Raw genomic sequence first — 20,625 nt, 5'->3', positions numbered from 1 at the left:
AGATAAGTTTATCGAGGAAATATCTCCTTAAAGAAGTGTGATTGTGCGTTTTTCTACTCTCACTCGAAAACACATTAAAAAAATAGGAGAAACAGGTTTTTTACTCTTCAGGGGATGAAGAGGAGAAAGTAAAACATTTACAGAAATTGACACAAACCACTTGGAGAGAGCAGAAAGTGGAATTCTGATCACTGTGTTTCCCTCATTATTGCCCAGGTTTGGGGACAATGGTAATGCTACAGAAGTGCAGTCAGAGGAAGGGATATCCTTTACCAACAAAAAGCAGGAGTGGGGTGTGAGGGAAGCAGTCAGCCAAAAAAAAAAAATCTTTTCAGATTTTACCTATAAAAATGAAAAGGGATTTAAAGACGATTCTCTCCTGCTAAAAAGCAACTCACAACCCAAGCAGGGGTGCCAAACTCTCACAACACACAGCAGTCAGCACAGGACCAAAGTCAAACAGCCTCATCACTCTACAGCACCTTTAGGCCCTGCACTGACACTGATCCAACTCCAGCCCCAGGCACTGTCCTGGATCAGGAGCCTTGGAGGAAGAGGCACAAGCAATGCTGGCATCCAAACAGTTCCATGGTCCTGTTTTTTTAGAGAAAATTAAACCTCCTCCAGTCCATTATTCAACACAAGGCACTAAAGTTAAATAGTTTCTACGCATTTTTGGTTAAAGCTCAGGGTGTCTTCTGAACCCTCTCTCCCTAATCAGTGCCTTCACTTCTCACCCTGCCTCCTCCTTCCCCTGCAGCTCCCAAAACCCATGGGATTCATCCACCCCAGGAACAGCAACAAGGCCCAGGGTCGGTAATAACACCTGGCACTAATTGGCTCAATAACCCGGGGTGTGAGGGGTGCCTGGGAACCTGGAGGTGTTTGAGAACCAGACTCCTAGGAGGGGTTGTGAAGGGGGGGTGGTGTGAGGAGTGTCAGGGCATTCTCAGGGGTTTGAGGGGTGTTTGAGGGGTGCCAGGCCCCCATGGAGGGTAGGTGAAGGATGCCAGGTCCTAATGGAGAGTGTGAGGTACACACAGACGGTGTGAGGGGTTTGAGGGGGGAGGGCCAGAAACACACAGACCCCCATGGAGGGTGGCTATGTGAGGGGTGCCAGGTACCCACAGACAGTCTGAGAGATGCCAGGTCCCTGTAGACAGTGTGAGGGGTGTGTGGGGTGTCAGGTACCCACAGACAGTGTGAGGTGTGACGGGTGCCAGGTACACGGTGACAGTCTGAGGGGTTTGTGGTGGGGGTGCCAGGTATACACAGACCCCCACGGAGGGTGGGTATGGGAGGGGTGCCAGGTCCCCATGGACGATGTGAGGGGTGCCAGGTACCCGCAGACATTGTGAGGGGGATGTGTGGGTGAGAGTCAGGTCCCCACAGACAGTGTGAGGGGGATGTGTGGGGTGCCAGGTCCCCATGGCCAGTCTGAGGGCTGGGGGGGGGTGTGCCAGACCCCAAGAGGGCAGTGAGGGCTGCGTGTGGAGCACCAGCCCCCACGGGGACGATGCCAAGTCCCCACGGGGAGGATGCCAAGCCCCCCGACGCGGCAGCGGCCCCGGCGGAGGCTCCTGGGGCGCGGGGCAGGTGCAGCCGCACCCCCGGGCCGGTCCCCGCGGCATCGCGCACTTACTGTCCTGCGCGGCGGGGTGCTCGGCGCCGCGCTGGAACGGGAAGCGGAACAGCAGCTTGTTGCCGCGGCTGCCCGAGCTCACCAGGATCACGCTGATGGGACTGGTGCTCTCGCCCATCCCGGCCCGGCCCGCAGGAAGGGCCCCGCCGCCGCCGCGCCTTCCGCTTCCGCCGCCGCACGGCCCGGCCGCCGGCGCCGGGGGGGACCGGAGGGGCCGTGCGGGGCCTCCCGGCTGCGGGCAGAGCGCGGCCGGACCCAGCGCCTCACGGCCCGGGGCACCCCGAGCGCTTCGTACCCACAGGGCCGGCCCCGGCACAGCCCAATGCCCCGGCACAGCCCAGTGTCCCCGGCACAGCCCAGTGTCCCCGGCACAGCCCAATGCCCCGGCACAGCCCAGTGTCCCCGGCACAGCCCAGTGTCCCCGGCACAGCCCAATGCCCCGGCACAGCCCAGTGTCCCCGGCACAGCCCAGCACCCCCCGTTCAGCCCAGTGCCCCCAGTTCAGCCCAGTGCCCCCAGTTATGACCAGTGCCACCAGTTCAGACCAGTGCCACCGGTTCACACCCGCACCTCACACACAGCTCCGTACCCAGCACAGCCCAGTGCCCTCAGTTCTGGGAACGGGGCTGCGTGTGAGGTGAAGTTCGGACCTTCACCTCACACGCAGCACCATTCCCAGAACAGCCCGGTGCCCCCAGTTCAGTCCATTGCCATCAGTACAGCCCAGTTGCCCCCAGTTCGGCCCAGCATCTCATACACAGCCCCATCCCCAGTACAGCCCAGTTGCCCCCAGTTCGGCCCAGCATCTCATACACAGCCCCATCCCCAGTACAGCCCGGTGCTCCCAGTTCAGCCCAGCACCTCACACACAGCCCCATTCCCAATATAGCCCAGTGCTCCCAGTTCAGACCAGCACCCACAGTCCCATCCCCAGTATAGCCCAGTGCCCCCAGTTGTGCCCCGCACCCCACACACACATTCCCTCAATCAGCCCAGTGTCCCATGACACCACTCCCTGTTCCACACACCCCCAGTTTATTCCAGTGCTTCACATGCCTGCAGCCAGCACCTTCCAGCTCATCCCAGTGCCCCCAGCACTGCCCAGCATCCCCAGTTCAGCCCCATACCCAGCACCCCCAGTTCAGCCCCATACCCAGGCCATGGTGGCCTCCAGCCCTGATCTCTCCCCAGGGGCTGCCAGGTCCTGAACTGCCCAGTGTTATTTCTCTTGGCCACTTTGGGTCATTGGTGGCTTTTCAGCCAGTTCAGTCATTAACATCTCCAGAGCTGATGGCAAAGAGCAGCAAGTGCTTGTCACCCCCAAAGGATTGTCGTCCTCATGGAAAGGGTGGCCAGGCACTGGAACTGCCCAGGGCAGTGTTGGAATCACCATCCCTGGAAGTGCTCAAAAAACAAGTGGTTGTGAGGACATGGTTTAGTGGTGGGCTCGGCAGTGCTGGGTTAATGGTTGGGCTCAGAGGGCCTTTCCAGCCCAAATGATGCCATGATACCAGGGTGCCTGCGGGAGGCTGGCTGGGGAAGTCAGTCCTCTGGGCTCCAGGTGCTCATGGAAAGGCTGGATCGAGCTTGTTGCTCATGTTCACGATCTCAGGGAGCCTCACAGCTCTGATACAACCTGCCTTGTGGTTCCTGTGCCTCTGGATTAGGAAGGGTGACGTTACTTCCCTGGCACTCTTTGGTGTCTTCATCTTATTTTGTGTTTAACCGAGATCAGAAATTATCAGCAATTATATTAGAGGATGTCCTGGGGTTTTATGCAAATTCTTCTGTATTTGATTGCATTAATAAGATATTTGACCACCTTGAGATATTCCCACTGTGGATTTTGCTGTGCAGTCCCCCCAGGGACACGGTGCAGGGGTGGGTGGCTGCAGAGGGAGATGAGCAGCACAGTGTAATCTACAGGGCCATTCTCCACCAGGCCAGAGATAACAATTGAGCGAGAGGAGGTGACGCTGAGGGGGCAGAGTTGTCTAGGGGTGATTAAAGAGCAGTCCCATTATCGCAGCAGAGCACTCCTCATGCACCAGCACTGGGCAGCCACGTTAAAATTTCGCAGTATGTCTGCTTCAAAATATAATTTCACTTTCTTAAATAATAAATTACAGACATATCTGTCATTTCCATCTCTTGGAGGTTCAGTAGCAATTAGTTAGTCTTTATTTCTATTAAAGCAAAGATTGCAAGTTCTTCGAGCACTGGTAGGAAATTAAAGAGTAAAGCCAGGATTTAGACTCCACTTTTAAGACTTCAAAAACTTAATATGCCTTGAATATTTCAGAGTTAGAGCAGATATATGTGCCACTTAATCCACAGCATTCTCCTTGAGGGGAAGACAGTTTCTGCAGATAATACAGGCGTATGGGGAAAGTTATCCCTGATCTCCCAGCAATGCCATTCAAGAGGCCACTGGGTTTACAATCAGGGCTGACAGAAATTATAATCCCACTTTTATAATTAGCTAACAGGCCTGTTGCTCTCTTCTGCTGCTTAAAATGAGAAACTCAGGCAGCTGGGTTTTAGAACAGGATTAAAACCGACCTACATTAATTTAAAAAAGAATCACTTTTGGTGATTTTATGACAAAGATCCACCATCTGCCCAAGAGTGGACATTCTGCTGTGAGTCTGTGGATCATCACGAGAAGCAGCAGCAAGAGAGGAAGGCAGGTCTGGTGGAGTTTCCCAGAGGACATGGTTTCAGTGCCAACCCTGTGACAGAGGAACACCATCAGTCATGTTGTCCAGCTCCTTGTGTTGCTGTGGCCAGGACCCCCCTGTCTCACTGCACCGTGGGCAGCTGGAGCACTGGGATGAGGAACTTGGCTGAGAGGTCCATGCAAAGCCAGAGACAGTCACTTCCCACAGCATGTTGTGTTCCATAGCTAAGGGTCATGCTTTTCCCTCCAGGCACACTCCTGAGGAGTTTCCACAACCATTCCCAGCACAGCCCCGATCCTGGGGGAGCAATGAGCTCCTTCTGCAAACCACTGTCACCTTTTGGCTGCTCTGGCTTTTGTGATAGTGCAAGAGTAACCCTCAGAAAAAGAATTCAAATTCCACAATGATTTCAGTGATGATGACTCCTCCTGTGCAGACATCACTTTAAGCATTGTGCCTACACAGACCTTAATCCTCCAGTCACAGAGGACCAATGTTCAGGTTACACAGTGGGCAGCAAAACAGGAAGGAATCCTCAGGGCCTGTGCCTTATCCCTGTGTATATCTGGGTCACAGTATTGATTGAGTAACCCCTGATTAAAAGCACTCTCACTGAGGAGAGCTTGGAGCACAGCCATGGACACGCCGTGTAACAGGCAGCACTTTGGGGAGGAGACAAAAACATTATATAAATGGATACTTCACAACAGCATCTTTATTTTTCAAAGTAATCTTTCTATGGGAAAGCTGCAAGTTCTGGAAATGTGTGTAGCAAGGGATGATGAAAGCCTCCTTTGGTAATGCCATCCATTTAAGCTGTATAAACTGAATATTGTGTTGTCCTGTGCCCTGGCTGCTGCCCATGCTGCACTTTGAATTGGAGACTGCACTGCTCTGCATCTGTTTAGCCAGAGTTAGCTCCAGGTTTTCAGGGGACATGTATGGCATTATCAAAGGGAAGATATACAAAGAGCTCTCTGATAATATTTCCTATAGTAATGTGATTGTTCTCCCTTGGTCTCAGGTGAGCCCCCTCTTGTATCCCCTCTCAGAGTGAATTATCCAGCCCGTGGGCAGGAGGGCTGAGGAGGAGCTGTGGCACTGAACACAATCTGAAATTAAATCCCAGATGAGGTGTTGGCCTCCACAGAGGGGATGATAATACAAGATCACTGAACCCAACTGGGCTTGCAGATCAAGAGGCATCGAGTGCTTTGTGCCTGCCCTTTGGGGAAGTCCAGGGTTTCTCCTGATTCGTGTGACAGGTGGCATGCAGAGAGGCTTAAATTCAGAGCCCAGCACAGAGTACAAGGGGTGGGTAAGAGTCCTTCTGCAAGTGCCACTTGCCCCAGGGCACAGGGGACACCAGAGGATACAGAAGTTGCTGTCTGACCCCATCCCTACCACTTTTCTGGTACCACTGGTTCATTCCCAGCCGATTCCAGGATGCAGTGGAAGAGCCACACTCCCAGGAAAAGCAGGGTTTGTAGTGTATGGATCAACTCCTCCAGGCTATGGAGTCTGCCCAGAGAAGAGAGACCTATCACCATGTGACAGCAAAGAAGAAACTCCTGCCACACACACAACACACATGGCTCCCACCCCAAACCCAGCACCTGCCCAGCAGCACAGCACGGCCATACCATGGCTCCCAAGAGAGGCTCCAAGGCTGGTGCACGCTCCAGGAGTGACACCCATACTTTGGTACAGGCTGGACATACTCCAATCCACACATGACCCAAGGACCAATAGATCCCTAGAAGGGTTTTCCCCTGGCTGGGGGTCACCCTCTGTAGCAGTGGGGTACCACTGCTGTGAAACACAGACACATCTTGGTGAGGAATCTGGCTGAGACAGACCAACCTTCTCTGCTCAAGTGTGCGGGACTGTTTGGGCAGAGAACACTGTCTGACCCCTCTGACTGCACCAGCCAGCTTTCCATGCAGGGCTGCCAGTGCTCAGTGGTGATGTGTGAGGCTGCTGCAGCTTATCAGCATGGCAGAGAGATTTACCTCTGCTTCATGTGCTGGCAGGACATTCATGCCCAGAGGTTCAGCAGTGACCATCTCCAGTAGGGTATTTCTTTGACACTTTGCCCACTTATCTGTGATTACAGACTTGTGCTGGTCTTCCTTTTGCTTGTTTGGTCCTTCACCCATCCACTGTGCCTGTGTTCTGATGCTACCAACCATTTATTATGGGACCAGGCATTCCTGTGCATGTCCAGCACTGGCTGTGGTGCTGAGGGCTATTTTACAGTACCAAGGGTAATGAACAGCAGGATCACACAGTTAAAAATTAAAGACATGCAACAGGAGGCATTTAGTCATGAAAACAAAAAGTCTGACTGGTCTTTCTCAACACACACTTTTTTTAGGACCATACTCAATTTCACAAACTCTCTTATCCATAGGAAACATTACTACCACTGCTATTATAATCCATATCAATTGCAGAGTAGGTCCCTAATTCTCTGTAAGAGGCTGTCAAAGTGAAGTCCTGGCAGTGATGAAAAAAGTGGCAAAATCTCTACTTATTCTCACAAAATCAGTGTTTCACTGACCCTCTGAACTATACCACACTCTCCCAGCCTGCCTCTACCATCACCTAGGAATCATTTCATGTGAAAAATTGTGGCACAGGGCAGCCACATATACTGGAATTGTATTATATGGCCCAGAAAGGCCCAAAGTTTTGTGTTCACATCTGTGAACCAAAGGAGGAAATGCAGATTCCTCTCCAAGCTCCTTAGTATGCTTGAAGCCCGTATGCTCGTCAACTTAAAGATGTGTCCTAACGCTTCATCAATGGAATTTCCCAGCATTATCTCTCTGTTCATGTATCAATATGTGTCCAGACAATTTCTTTGGGCCACACAGCTGTTTTCTTACGAAGCAAGAAGCTGATAAGGCCAGCGGGAGAGGAGGGCAGTGCGCTGACCCTGGCCGAAATAGCCATTGCTCCTCGGGGAGATAAGTGTCTCCCGCTCCATGGGAGGGCTCTGGAGTGACCAATGAGTGTGGACAGGCACCAAGGTCCGCTCTCCCCTTCCCCTTTATAACCAGGGCTGCCGGGGTGGGGAGTCCAAACCTGCTCCGAGCGGTCACTGCGAGGGACAGAGCCAGCACCTCCCGCACAATGACGCTGACCCAAGCCGAGAAAGCCGCCGTGGTCACCATCTGGGCCAAGGTGGCCACCCAAGCCGATGCCATCGGGGCAGAATCACTGGAGAGGTAAGGAAGGCCCCAGCACTCCCCCAGAGAGAGTCCCTCACAGGGCATCTCTGTTGGGATGCATCCCAGGTAGAACCTGGGTGAGCGAGAGCAGGTTGGGACTGCTGAGAGTTGATGGGGAGTTGTGTTGTTTGCAATGTAATCATCAGGAATTATATCTGGGCTACTAAATGCTTCAAAAATCTCATGGCAAGCCACTATTTTCTAAACAATTCAATAGGCTTTTTTTTCCTCTTTATAGCAATTCAGAAGAATTCATAGCCAGGAGCGCTGGGAAGGAATTCAAAGTCATTTATACTCAGTGTCCTGAAACAGCATTATCCCTGTTAGGGGATGAACTTGAAGTGGTTTATTGTACAAATGATGCACTTTCTCTTAGTATTTCTAAAATAATAGCTATCCAGTAAATTCACTGAATACTCAGATCTCATTGTTCCAGTTGATAAGTAAAAAACCCTTAGGAAAAAAAGACAACTGGATGCCCTGCATGCAGCACCACACAGTAATCCAAGGTTCATACCAATTAAGCAAGCTGGCAAAAAAGATATAATAGTCTGGAAATTGTTCAGAAATTCTTATCTTATTCCATGTTATTTAAATTTTATTTACAGCTCACTATAAAGTATTGTGATTCTCCTTCCAGGACTCTGAGTACCACTCATATTGATTCTGGTTTGTTCAGTTCATTTTAGTTTGAAGGTCCTGGAAACTGGGTTATAGTGTATGAGAGGAAATTTGGTACAATTTGGGGCTATTTTTTATTAAAAACAAACAAAAGCATAAATACATTAGGTTTTAAATGATTTAATTCTTCTCAAGTGTGCACAGATTAGCCTGCTGTCCAATCTGCACGTGCTGCAGGGGAGCTTTAAGAGCAGAAAGACCTTCCCAACACAAACTTCAAGCCCCCAAAGCTCTGTTACACCACCAAAAGAGCTGAAGGTTTACACTGCGCTTGCTCAGGGTTTTTGCCACCTCATGGATGCCATTTCCACTGCTGAACCTCATTCTCGTGTTCTCCCCTCCAGGCTTTTCTCCAGCTACCCCCAGACGAAAACCTACTTCCCTCACTTCGACCTCAGCCAAGGCTCGGCTCAGCTTCGCGGTCACGGCTCCAAGGTCATGAATGCCGTCGGGGAAGCCGTGAAGCACGTTGATGACATTCGAGGAGCTTTGGCCAAGCTCAGCGAGCTGCACGCTTACATCCTCCGCGTGGACCCCGTGAACTTCAAGGTGAGGGAGCACGGGCACTTCCAGGGGGGGAAGCTGCCATCACAGAATTAGAGACCACAGGTCACTTGGGCTAACGGCAGCTTGATCCCTGACTGCACTGCACAGCGTGTTGCCCACTTGATTTTTAACCTGGGATTGGATCTTTTAGTGAAAGATCTGGCCTAGTGCAGGCAGAGAACTGCTCAGGGGGCTCCTAAGGTTTGTGTTAGACAGACTCGAGTCTCTGCTGCCTTTGCTGTAATTCATGAATCCCCCTCACACATCAATCTACATCACCTCGAACAAAGTCTTAATAAATTCTAAACATTTCCACTTTGTTGCATTTCCCTTTGGTGAGGAAGGAAGGGACAATTGGAAGAGGGAGTGGGAGCAAGCAGTGTCTTTTGCCCTTTTGGTTGAGACATGTAGTTGTCATCCCAGAGCATGCTGGGCCCAAGCTCCATTGCAGACCCCTAGACTAACATCTGATACTGATTATGATGGATTTAATCCTGGTTTTCCTTACAGCTGCTTTCCCACTGTATCCTGTGCTCCGTGGCTGCCCGCTATCCCAGTGACTTCACCCCAGAAGTTCATGCTGCATGGGACAAGTTCCTGTCCAGTGTTTCCTCTGTCCTGACTGAGAAGTACAGATAAATGGCCTCCACAGAGGGTGAGGGAGGCACATCCCAGGCTCTGGGGAATCACCCCTTCCTAGGCAGCCCTCTCAAATCCCCTCTGCAGGGGGGTTTGGTCATCTGCAAAACCCAATAAATAATTCAAATGTGAGCAATGGTCTCTGTGCTTTTATCTCCATGTGTGCCACCTGCACCTGACTGTGCAGGCAGGGGTGTTCTGAAATGGAGGGGGAAAGAGTAAGCTTTGTAAATTCATGTACTAATTCACATACCCATGAATTAATATACCAATTCATGTGCTAAATGTACAAATTCAGTGGGAATAATGTAATATTCAGCGGGAACAACACACCATTGAGCAGGTGCCCAGAACAGGCTACAGCCCTGTGGCTGCTGCTGCTCACCAAGGTATATACCCACCACAGACTGTTTACAGGTTGACCAGGAAAGAGTCTTTTGCCCTGCTAGGATATGGAATAGGCCCAGGCTTTTTGTTAGACCTATCCAAAACCCATCCCAGCCTGTTGGGAACAAAACCTGCATTGCCATGTGTTGTGATGCTGGGCATTGTCTTCTCATGCCTCTGTCCATGGGGTATGGAGGTGGTATCTAATGTGCTTCATGAACACCTGCTAGACAGGTTTGCTAAAGGGACCATCCCCTCAGCTTGACATCTCTGATTTTAACATGGGGAATTTTACATGGATTTGAAATTTGGGGAGATGAGGGATTTTCCACACATACCTGTTCTGGGTTAACCCCAGCCAGCAGCCAAGCACTACACAGTCACTCACTCACTCACTGCCCCCCTTCAATTGGATGAGGAGAAGAAAGGAAGAATAAAAGCAAGAAAAATTGGGGGTCGAGATCAAATGAACAGAAATTAATGTTTAATAAGTGAAGAATAAGTGGAAGAAGAGGAAAGAAAACAAAACAAAACAGTTGATGCAAAGGCAATCACTGCATTTCGTGGGTAAACTGATGTCCAACCAGTTCCTGAGCAAAAAAGGTTAACCCCCCTAAAACTCCCTTAAACCCTCTCTTTTTCCTTTTATTGATGAGCATGGGGTTATATGATATGAAATACCTTTTTGATTAGTTGGGCTCATCTGGTTGTCTCCCCTCCCACTACCCTAAAATCAATTATTCCCTGGGTGGGGGCAGAGTGAAAAGCAGAGACAGCCTTGATTCTGTGCAAATGCTGCTCAGAAAAATCTGGAACATCAGCCTGTTACCGGGGCCGGTTTGGCCAAAAATCTAAAGCACAGCACAATGGGAGCTCCTGTCTCAGAGGACTTCTGACATGAAAAGGTGGGTGCAAAGCCTTAAACCTGCTCTGATAGACAGCCTGAGCTGGCACTGCAAGCAGTGATTCTTGTCTCATTCATGGAATTTAGGGCAAGGGGGGAAAAGGCAAGGGGGGAAAAGGCAAGGGGTAAAAAGGTGGTGCAAAAGCTCTCAGGCCACCAAATGGCTCTTAACCTGTCACTCAGTGTGCCACAGCAGCTTTTAAAACATTCTGCATCTGTGAATCTTGGCTAATCTGCAGGTTTAAATCCATGACTTAGGTGGTAGGTCAGCATCTGGTGTGTCCCAGAGGCTGAGAGAAGGATGTGGCAGTGAGAGGAGATGGCCTCAAGTTGCACTGGGGGAGGTTTAGGTTGGATATTAGGAAAAATTGCTTCGTGGAAAGGGTTGTCAAGCCCTGGAACAGGCTGCCCAGGGCAGTAATGAAGCCACCATCCCTGGAGGGATTTAGAAGGTGTGTAGGTGTGGCACCTGGGGACACAGTTTAGTGTTGGCCTTGGCAGTGCTGGGTTAATGGTTGGACTTAATAGAGGGATTTTCCAACCTGAATGATTCTATTATTCCATAATTCCATGGCTGTATGACCAACTACCATGTACCCTTACCAGATATCCCAGTGTTTATGGGGAGAGGCAGGAGCACATGTCATGGTGGGAAGAAGGGAAGGAGCCCAGGCCTGACAAGCATCGCAGGACAGACTCTGGGTCACAGCGCTTACCCTCCATCCTCAGGCATATCCCCTTCCCTGCCCAGGTGTCTCCAGGCTGCTGGAGGGATGGTGTTTCTCATGGCAGACCCCCAGCATGACCCGTGGCTCATACTCAGAGGCCATGGGGTCCCTTGGGGCAGAGAGGGGCTGGATGTGCCAGAGCCTGGAGGACATAGGACCAGGGACACTTGTGGGACTCACCCCAACACCCACAGAGCCAGGCAGGGCCCTGGCCCCTCCAGGAGGACTGGTGGGTCACAACAGGAGGCTTGAGGACATTCTGGCCAGGGCAGACAAGGCTGTGACACCCACGGGACATCCCCATGGGGCAGCCTGGCAAGGTGCTGCCCCCAGCCTGGTGTGGGGCTGGTACAGTGGGGCAGGGCAGGGTAGCCAGGCCCCCCGGGGGCCTCCTTAGGGCTGGGCCCCCCAAGGCAGCCGGGGCCCCCGAGGCAGAGCCACAGCCACTCCCTGGGCCGGCCGTGCCCCCGCCCCTCGGTGTGATAAGATAAGGCCAGGCAGGGGTGCTGGCAGCTATAAGAGGGCGTCCCCAGGGGTGCTGCTGCCACCAACCCCTGCCTACTCCAACCGCCGCCATGCTGACTGCCGAGGACAAGAAGCTGGTCCAGCAGGTCTGGGAGAAGGTGTCCGGCCACCAGGACGATGTCGGAGCCGAGACCCTGGAGAGGTGCAGGCTTGGGGACCCTCTGGGCAAAGGGGATGAGTGGGTGGGAGCCCCACGGAGGGGCCGGTGTGGTGGGTCCGGCTGGGCGAGCACCACTGACTGTCCCGCTCCCCCAGGATGTTCGCCGCCTACCCCTCGACCAAGACCTACTTCCCCCACTTCGACCTGCACCATGGCTCTGACCAGATCCGTGGCCATGGCAAGAAGGTGGTGGCTGCCCTGGGCACTGCCGTCAAGAACCTGGACAACATGAGCCAGGCTCTGTCTGAGCTCAGCAACCTGCACGCCTACAACCTGCGTGTGGACCCCGTCAACTTCAAGGCAGGCGGGGGACAGGGGGCAGGGGATGGAGGACAGGGGTGGGGGATGAGGGTGGGGATGGAGAATGGGGGACAGGGGATGGAGGATTGGGATCAGGATGGGGGACAGGGGATGAGGGATGGGGGACGGGGATGAGGGATAGAGGATGGGGGAGAGGAGGTGGCTGATGGGGATCAGGATGAGGGATGGGGATGGGAAACAGAGGATGAGGGACAGTGGACAGTGGACGGGGATCAGGATGGGGGACAGGGATCAGGATGGGGGACAGGGGATGGGGGATGGAGACTGGGGGACAGGGGACAGGGGACAGGGATCAGGATGGGGGACAGGGGACAAGGGACAGGGACTGGGAAGGGGCCCTGGGGCTGTAGCAGCGGTGCTTAGCCCCGTTTTTCCTCGCAGCTGCTGGCGCAGTGCCTCCAGGTGGTGCTGGCCGTGCACCTGGGGAAGGACTACACCCCCCAGATCCACTCTGCCGTCGACAAGTTCATGTCGGCCGTGGCCTCCGTGCTGGCTGAGAAGTACAGATGAGCTGCCACCTGTGCCCGTGTGCCGCCAATAAAGACTCTTTTGCCGCAGCTCTGAGTCCGTCTGTGCCGGGGCCGAGGGCTGGGATGGGCTGGAGAGTGGCAGTGCTCCTGCCGGGGGGAGGGGGCTACCAGTGAGACCAGCTGTGGTACAGGAAGGGCAGCACTGGCCATGGGCTCCCTGGGTGTCCCCCGGCGTCCTACCTGCTTCCACCCCTCCCCAGCATGGGATGCAGCCGATAGCAGGACCCCTGGAATGTAGCTCAGCGTGGCACTGGCTGTGCCTGCACCCCTCCAGGGAGCAGGGGAAAGGCTGTGCCAAAACAAATTTGGCTCTTGCGTCCCTTTGAAGGATTCTCGGGGTGGGGAGGGAGGATAAATCCTGCCTGTCTCCATCTATCAAGACAGCTAGCTGTTTAGGACTTTATTAGGGATGCTGTGGGAGCTAAGTTGCTTGCATGAGCTCCAAAAGCAATCAGAGAATTCATGGGAGTAAAAAAAATCCAGCACAGATCATTAAGCACAAAGCCCCTGAGCCACAAATCCCAGCTGGCTGCCAGGGAAGAGCCCCTGCACCCATCCCAGGTGTCTGCACCTCCCCTGGGACATGGGCAGGCTTGGAGTGCAGTGGGCAGAGCTGCAGTCCAGCACAGGGACGCTGGTTTCAAGGCTTTGGAACCTGAATTTAAAAAAATCCCTGATCACAGTTGATGGGCTGTGAGACACTAAATTAGCCCTGGGTTTGCTCTGTGCTGTGACACCGGAGGAAGGAGATGAGGTCCTGCAGGAGAGGGGTGTCCAAGTACAGGCAGAAGGCAGGTATGGAGTGTGCAGGGACCCTGCCTGCACACAAACAGGGCTGACAGTCCCTGGCCACGCCGGCCCCTGCTCCTGCAGGTGAACCCACAGCGCTTTTCCTCTGTCCTCAGACACATCCCAGACTATATAGTGTGCTCTTGTGCGTTTACACCCATTTATTCTTGTGCCACCGGTCTGAAGTGTTCTGCTGCCCTGGCAGCTTCCCCACGATGCATCAAGGCTGTCCCACCGCTGTTTCCTAGAGGATCAGCCCACCCCCCGTCCCTCCCCCGTTCTTCCCCCCTCCCTCCCCACTCTGAAGTGGTGCCAGACCGAGCTAATCTCCCCCAAACACAAACGATAAGAACCCGTCGGCAGTGGAGGAAACACGGGCGTGAACTGTCCCCTGCTGGACTGTGCCAGCTCCCGAACCTACTGGAAGCTCCACAAGCCCCTTCACCCTCCTCCTCTTCCTCACCATCCTCATCTACCTTGCCCCTGTTACTCTCCTCACCTTCATCATTTGGGGCACACGGGGCTGGCCACAAACCACCGTGGCCCAGAGCGTCTTCATTCCCACAGCACCTGCAGCAGTGCCGATCCCTGTGGGCTCTGCCAGGTGTCCCCCCTTCCCAGGAGTCCCCCAGTCCCCACAGCACTGGCACCAGCACAGGCTGTGAGCAGGAGAGAGGGCTGGGGCAGGGGAGCTCCGGGGTCTGTGTGCAAAGGGATGGGACGGTGGTTCGAGGAGCAGGGGCTGAAGAGGGCACACACTGTGGGGTACAGGGGTTCAGGGGCACTGAAGGAACGAGAGCAGGGGGTGCAGCAGGGCAGCTGCGTGCTCAGGGGCTGTGTTGGATGGTGGGGGACGAGTCTAGTGTCTAGTGTATGGTGTATAGGGACGGCACAGGTCTGTGCAAGGATGTGTCAGATGGCAGTGTGTGTAGGGGCAGCGCACGTACCAGGGCAGCTCACACGTGTGTGGAAGCTCTGCTGGATGGCCCAGTCTGTACGTGCAGGGGCCCACGGGGCCGTGAGTGGGGGTCGGAGATGTTGGGCTCAGTCTGTGGGGCACAGACTCCCCCACGCTCCTGTCCCCACCGCCTGGCCAGAACCCATGCAGGGTGTGCCCGGGGCTCCTCAGCCCGTGCCCCACTCCGCGCTGGGAGGGGACACACGGCAGCTCCTCCACCGGTGCCAGTGCAGACCTGACAACCCAAGCCAGCCCGAACACTATACCTGAACCTAAATCTCATCCTAACCCTAAGCCTAACCCTACTGTCAGCTTGTGCCAGAGGGGCAAACCACTGCCTGCGCTGAAACCAGCCCCGACCCTCCCCCTGGCCCGACCCGGGGGTGCCGGGGCACAGCCCCCCCGCCGGTGCCGGTGCCGGGTGGAGCGGGGCGGGGGGGTCGGGAGGCGGCCGCTCCTGGCCGGGGTCCAGCGCCCCGGGACGGGGCCAGAGCGGGGCGGGACGCGGGGGCGGGCGGGGCCCCAGCACCGCATATAAGGGCGGCGGCCGCCAGCGGGGACACCCGTGCTGGGGGCTGCCAGGGCGAAGGTGACATCATGGTGCTGTCCAGTGCCGACAAGACCAACGTGAAGGGCGTCTTCGCCAAAATCGGCGGCCACGCCGAAGATTATGGCGCCGAGACCCTAGAGAGGTATGTGTCCATCCCCGGCAGGACTCTCTCTCCTCTCGTCTCCATCCTCAAGTCCCTCCCATCTGCCCCCATTCTCTCCCCATCCGCAGCTGTCTCTGCCCTATGTCTCTGTCCCTGTCTCACCTGTCCCTGAATCCGTCTGTTCCGCAGGATGTTCGCCACCTACCCCCAGACCAAGACCTACTTCCCCCACTTTGACCTGGGAAAGGGCTCTGCTCAGGTCAAGGGTCATGGCAAGAAGGTGGCGGCTGCCCTGGTCGAAGCTGCCAACCACATCGATGACATCGCCGGTGCCCTCTCCAAGCTCAGTGACCTCCACGCCCAAAAACTCCGCGTGGACCCTGTCAACTTCAAAGTGAGCGTCTGGGAAGGGGCGACCAGCCCTGCTCCCCTCCTGCACCCCTTGGCCACCCCCTCGCCTCACCCCCTTGCTCACCATCTCCTTTTGCCTTTCAGCTGCTGGGCCAGTGCTTCCTGGTGGTGGTGGCCAGCCACAACCCCGCTCTCCTGACCCCGGAGGTCCACGCTTCCCTGGACAAGTTCCTGTGCGCCGTGGGAACCGTCCTGACTGCCAAGTACCGTTAAGACGTGTACCGTGGCTGGAGCTGGACCCAAGGGGCACCACCAGCCCTCCAACAGCGAGCAGTCAAATGTTCTGAAATAAAATCTCTTGCATTTGTGCTCCAGCTCTGGTGTCCTGCTCTGTTTGCTGCCTGCGGGGAGGGAGCAGGAGGGATCTGCTTCGGGGATCTGAACTGGGGGTCTCCCCGCCAGGTGGGCGCATGGAGGAAATGGGCACTGGTTTAGCAGTGTTTGGAGGGTGGTTACCCGACAGGGAGACACTGCTCTGCCAGCCGTGGGGCTCCGGGAGCAAGCAGAGCATTTCCAGGCACCAGCGGAGGGGAAAGACTCACAGAGGATCACGGGCTTCCTGCAGCCCCAACCTGTCCAACCTGTCCCACCAGGGCTCCACGCTGGGATCCCCACCAGCCCCATGCACCCCTTGTTCAGGACAAATTGTCGTAGAGCATCTCCTTCTGGAAATGCTCGTGGGAGACGGTGGGGTACAGGGGCTCCCTGCACCTCTGCCCCTCTGCGTGGTGGCACAGTGAGGGCACCCCAGGACATCTCTCTGTGCACCCCCAGCACACAGAGCTGTGCAGTGGTGTAGGACTTCTTCTGTCTCCACCTAATGCTGCATTGCTGGGGTAACGCTTTGGGGGTGTGCTGCAGAACCGCAGGGGGAGCAGATGGGGCCCAGCTCCAGATCCAGCAGTGTTGGGGGGTGTCAGGGCAGGGAAAGGAGCCCAGGCAGCAGAGGGGTGTGGGGTGTTGTGGTGTTGGTGTCTGCACAACCCCCAGCCCTTATCACAGCCCACAGCAGGGTGGCCGTGGGGGGCTGATAAAGGAGAACGTGGGCTCTCCTCCAGCTGTGGGTGTGGTAGAGATGGGGCAGCAGATAGTCTGGGGGGGCTACAACCTGCCAGGTGCTGAGTAAGGCTGCCCTGTCCCTGCCAAGGCTGGGAGGTGCTTGGTGAAGGGGGGAAGGTTCAAGGAAGCCCCAGGGTTCACAGGTTCATCTTGCCACGGGCCCCTTTGATCCCTGGCACTTGCAAGGATGGACACTTGCCCCAGCCCCATGGCCTCCAGTCACTGTCAGTGAATGCACAGAGACAGGAAAGACTCCAAGGACTCCAAGGAGAGAGAGAGGCCCCTCCAGCCCCTGGGGTTTCACCTGCAGAGCACCACCACACCATGTGCCCACCACCCCTGGGCACAGTGAGGAAGGAGGAGAGAGCTGGTCAGGGCATCGCTGGCCAACCCGATCCACCTTTGCACGGAGCAGGTGTTGGAGCAGGTTCCACCCTTCCAGCCAACGTTACCCAGACAGAGCTGTGGGCACAACTGTGCTCCACAGAGAGCCTCTGCTCCCTGGGGATCCTGGAGAGAGCTGGGGTATGGTGGGGGGTATGGTGGGGGTCAGGGCACAGAGGTGTCCGAGGCATTGTGGGCTGGTGTGTAAAGCACTGGGAAGAGCCAGCACCAAATCCAGCACAGACTCAGGCACCTCCAAACCCTCATGGTCCCGAGTGTGGTGGGTGCCAGAGGCAAGGTGTAAGAGCAACATGGGGGCGGTGTGTATGTGGAGGGTGACACTTTGTCCCTAAATTGGGTTTCACTTCAAAGTGCTCTCAAGCTGTGCTGTGCCCTCGGGCAGGACACATGGGGTGGCAGTGGGCAGTGCCCTGGCTCTGCAGCACTTACCCAGAGTTCTGTTTTTGGCCAAAGAACCTCTGATCTCGTGATGTCCCAGCCATTTGTCCCTGCTGCCACAAGATGGGGACCTCCAGCCGTGGTGCTTTATCGGGGCCAGGCAGAGGGTGCAAGGGCCAAGCCTTGGTCCTACCTGCAGGGGTGGAGCAGGGAGAAGCAGGTCTGATGGGATGGGCTTCCAGCCAGCCCGAGGTCCTGAGTGCACTGGGGACTCTGGTGCCAGCTTGGAGGGGTCCAGGACCCTCCCCAGCAGCCCATGTCCAGTGCTGGGTGCCCCTCCTGGCTCAGGGCACAGGGGCTCCCTTCCCTGGGCATCCCTTGGTGGCCGTGGCGTTGTGTGCCCCAGGACACAGCCCACCCCACAGGACAGACACTCTGGCTGCAGCTGGGCTCTCCCTGAGCTGGTATTCCTGCCCACTGCCTCAGGACCTGCTGGCACCTCAGCAGCTGTGCTCTGGAGCAGGGCAGGTCCAGTATTCACCCTAGTGCTGGCCCAGGGTGATTTTGCAGCTGGCATTGCTGCAGCTCCAGTGCTGATGGGAGATGTGGAGGCAACCACTGCATTGCCACAGCAGCAGCCCAAAATGCCCTCGGGTGACATTGATGAGGTGGAATTTGGGGACAAAGGCCCCTGATCCAGGCCATGGCAGCACTCAGGAGGCAGAGTCACACCAGGCAGCTTCAGGGCAAGATGGGAGATGGACATCTCCAGGTGAGAGAAAAGCCTGTTTTGATGCCTCCACTCTCTGGAGCCCTTTATTGGCTCTCATTACTATTTATTTTGGATGGACAAAGCACCTGTGGTGCAAAGACATCCCCAGAACAGCACAGTGTTTTGTTATAAGATGTCACCAAGGCAAGTGGCATCTCAGAAACCCCATTTTTATTAAAATAAGGAGCTAAAATGACATCAGGAAATGAGTTTGATGCTTATGACTCACCTGATCAAAACACTTCCACCAGTCTCTTGAGGGGCTGCAAACAGCATTGACCACATAGGTTGGATCCTGCTCTTATTAGCATTGGATGAATAGTCATGGCCCTAGAGAGAATGTCCTGGAAAGGGACACAGAAGCACATACTTCTGGAGGATGTCATGCATCCTAGGGGAGTTCACCAGGAATTATCTATGCTTTACAGAAAATGCTAGATCAAAATTTAGCAAAGAAGCAGCGGGAACATAGAGAATTAATTCCTTACTGGAAGCTGATCTTAGGAGACCAGTTGAGAGGTCCTCTTGCTGGAACGAGGAGGGAAAACATCACGTGTTTTACAAACTGTTCTTGTTTGTACATCCCCTATTGGAATTCAATATGGCAATAGAATAACTCACAAGTGGTGCAGCCAATAGATCTTCTGCTTGTTTGCTGTGTGTCTGGACAGTCACTCTTTCCTAAATGTCAGAATTTCCCTACTGAACTGATCTCTCTGATTTGTCTGGATCAATCCGAATTTTCAGCCAGTGCTTTGGGCTGCTTTCAGTCCCTCCAGCTCAGGAACATCTGAGAATTTAATAAGCACATTCTATACTACAAGTTATTGATGAAAGAACAGTGAATGATAATGTTAAACCAAGGACTGGAGTCTGCCACAGAAGGAAAACACACTCATCTGAAATGATTCATTCTTGGAGATGGCCATGCTTATTACTCATTTCTTTCTTTGATGAAATGTCCCACTGTTTTTTTTGTGACTTGAAGTTGACCGGTTTATAGTTCCTTGGCTTCCTGTTTCTACCCTGATAAGAGACTCCATGGTCTCATTTTCCATGACCCCCTCCCCCTTCACCTTTTCCCACAGATACTGGATGTTTGGAGGTGGCTTCAATCAATTTTTGAGGTGAAGGGGATTTTTTTAGGCAAGCAGTCTGAAAATAAGGAATGATTGAAATATACTTTAATTCAAACTTTCCAGGATCCTCCCACCTCCTCCACCAGCTGTTTTGCCAGTGGGAGAAGGAAGAGCAGTAGAAGACAGAAAATAAGCATTGATTAGATTTTCACTACAAAGATGGAAATTGAATAGAAATGCAAAACTTCTCTTCCTGCTGGTTGCCCTATCTTCCTACCACACAGCAACCACCTGGGAAGATCTGAATTTGCTTAAGGATGGAACTGAGATCACAGGCAATGGTAACATCCGTGGTTCCTCTCTCCCAGTGTTGTTTTTGTGTTGTTTTCAGCTACAGGAGGTGCCATCTGGGGAGGGCACAGGCCCCTAGCCAGCTTTGGTTGTGCTCCTCAAGCTCCCACAGCAGCAGTAACAGCAATTCCAGCCAACATTCCTGCCTGTTGCCTTCAGCATCTGTCAGTTGACCTGCAGCTGCTCATGAATTTGCTATACCTTTTATAAACCTGCTGATCCTACTTGTTTCCACAGCCTCCTGTGGCAGCGAGTTCCAGAAGTTCATTCTCCCACCTGGCCCATGTAAAGTCCTTTTCATCCATTTTGAACCAACCTACCAGGCTGATCAATGGCCTCCATCTAGTCATGCAGCACCTGATGTGCACCAGGGCCACGTTCATTTTATGACTGTGTAGAGCTGGCCCTTTTTGTCCCCCCTTCCCCAGGGAAAAATCCCAGCCTCCCCAGGACCCCTTCACACTGTGCTGCCCCATCCCCTGGATCATCTCAGTTGCTCTGCTCAGGGCTCTAAGTCCACTATGCTCCTACAACCTGTTGTGGTAGGGCAAGGAGTGATGGTTTTAAAATAAAAGAGGTTTGATTTGGATTAGATTTAAGGAAGAAGGCTTTTACAATGAGGGTGGTAAAACACTGGCACAGGTTGCTCAGAGAGTTGTGGCTGCCCCATCCCTGGAAACATTCAGTACTGGGCCGGATGGGGCTCTGAGCAACCTGTGCCAGTGTTTTACCACCCTCATTGTAAAAGCCTTCTTCCTTAAATCTAATCCAAATCAAACCTCTTTTATTT

General features: G+C 54.1%; 4 protein-coding genes across 8 annotated transcripts in view; 3 read left to right on the top strand and 1 right to left on the bottom strand.

Moving 5' to 3' along the window:
- Window positions 1-1,806, bottom strand: part of NPRL3 (NPR3 like, GATOR1 complex subunit) — a 42,469-nt gene extending 40,663 nt beyond the window's left edge. For 3 of the 5 annotated variants that reach the window (XM_017808814.1, XM_017808815.1, XM_017808816.1), the window contains exon 1: window positions 1,643-1,760. In XM_017808814.1, the coding sequence (XP_017664303.1) occupies window positions 1,643-1,760 (118 nt within the window). Of the gene's footprint in view, window positions 1-1,642 lie in introns of all 5 variants that reach the window. The other 2 variants (XM_017808823.1, XM_017808822.1) reach the window with 1 other exon arrangement.
- Window positions 1,807-7,352: 5,546 nt separating this feature from the next.
- On the top strand, window positions 7,353-9,501 carry LOC108494434 (hemoglobin subunit pi). The gene is made up of 3 exons (XM_017809006.1): window positions 7,353-7,556; window positions 8,585-8,789; window positions 9,297-9,501. The coding sequence occupies exons 1-3, from the start codon at window positions 7,462-7,464 to the stop codon at window positions 9,423-9,425; spliced, it is 429 nt and encodes a 142-aa protein (XP_017664495.1). The 5' UTR covers window positions 7,353-7,461; the 3' UTR covers window positions 9,426-9,501.
- Window positions 9,502-11,968: 2,467 nt separating this feature from the next.
- Window positions 11,969-13,007, top strand: LOC108494433 (hemoglobin subunit alpha-D). Its single transcript, XM_017809005.1, has 3 exons — window positions 11,969-12,111; window positions 12,225-12,429; window positions 12,832-13,007. Exons 1-3 carry the CDS (start codon window positions 12,020-12,022, stop codon window positions 12,958-12,960), a joined length of 426 nt encoding a protein of 141 aa, XP_017664494.1. The 5' UTR covers window positions 11,969-12,019; the 3' UTR covers window positions 12,961-13,007.
- A 2,249-nt stretch (window positions 13,008-15,256) lies between these two features.
- LOC108494431 (hemoglobin subunit alpha-A) lies at window positions 15,257-16,105 on the top strand. The gene is made up of 3 exons (XM_017809004.1): window positions 15,257-15,419; window positions 15,570-15,774; window positions 15,876-16,105. The coding sequence occupies exons 1-3, from the start codon at window positions 15,325-15,327 to the stop codon at window positions 16,002-16,004; spliced, it is 429 nt and encodes a 142-aa protein (XP_017664493.1). The 5' UTR covers window positions 15,257-15,324; the 3' UTR covers window positions 16,005-16,105.
- Window positions 16,106-20,625: the final 4,520 nt, after the last annotated feature.

Source organism: Lepidothrix coronata, unplaced genomic scaffold, assembly GCF_001604755.1.
Source record: "Lepidothrix coronata isolate B3197 unplaced genomic scaffold, Lepidothrix_coronata-1.0 Scaffold24, whole genome shotgun sequence".
NCBI lineage: Eukaryota > Metazoa > Chordata > Aves > Passeriformes > Pipridae > Lepidothrix > Lepidothrix coronata.
This window is presented reverse-complemented; position numbering and strand designations above follow the sequence as displayed.

Coding starts and splice junctions, on each gene's coding strand:
- LOC108494434 (XM_017809006.1), top strand. CDS start 7,462: ATGACGCTGACCCAAGCCGAGAAAGCCGCCGTGGTCACCATCTGGGCC. Junction 7,557..8,584: donor GGGGCAGAATCACTGGAGAG/GTAAGGAAGGCC, acceptor TCTCCCCTCCAG/GCTTTTCTCCAGCTACCCCC. Junction 8,790..9,296: donor TGGACCCCGTGAACTTCAAG/GTGAGGGAGCAC, acceptor TTTTCCTTACAG/CTGCTTTCCCACTGTATCCT.
- LOC108494433 (XM_017809005.1), top strand. CDS start 12,020: ATGCTGACTGCCGAGGACAAGAAGCTGGTCCAGCAGGTCTGGGAGAAG. Junction 12,112..12,224: donor GGAGCCGAGACCCTGGAGAG/GTGCAGGCTTGG, acceptor CCGCTCCCCCAG/GATGTTCGCCGCCTACCCCT. Junction 12,430..12,831: donor TGGACCCCGTCAACTTCAAG/GCAGGCGGGGGA, acceptor TTTTCCTCGCAG/CTGCTGGCGCAGTGCCTCCA.
- LOC108494431 (XM_017809004.1), top strand. CDS start 15,325: ATGGTGCTGTCCAGTGCCGACAAGACCAACGTGAAGGGCGTCTTCGCC. Junction 15,420..15,569: donor GGCGCCGAGACCCTAGAGAG/GTATGTGTCCAT, acceptor TCTGTTCCGCAG/GATGTTCGCCACCTACCCCC. Junction 15,775..15,875: donor TGGACCCTGTCAACTTCAAA/GTGAGCGTCTGG, acceptor TTTGCCTTTCAG/CTGCTGGGCCAGTGCTTCCT.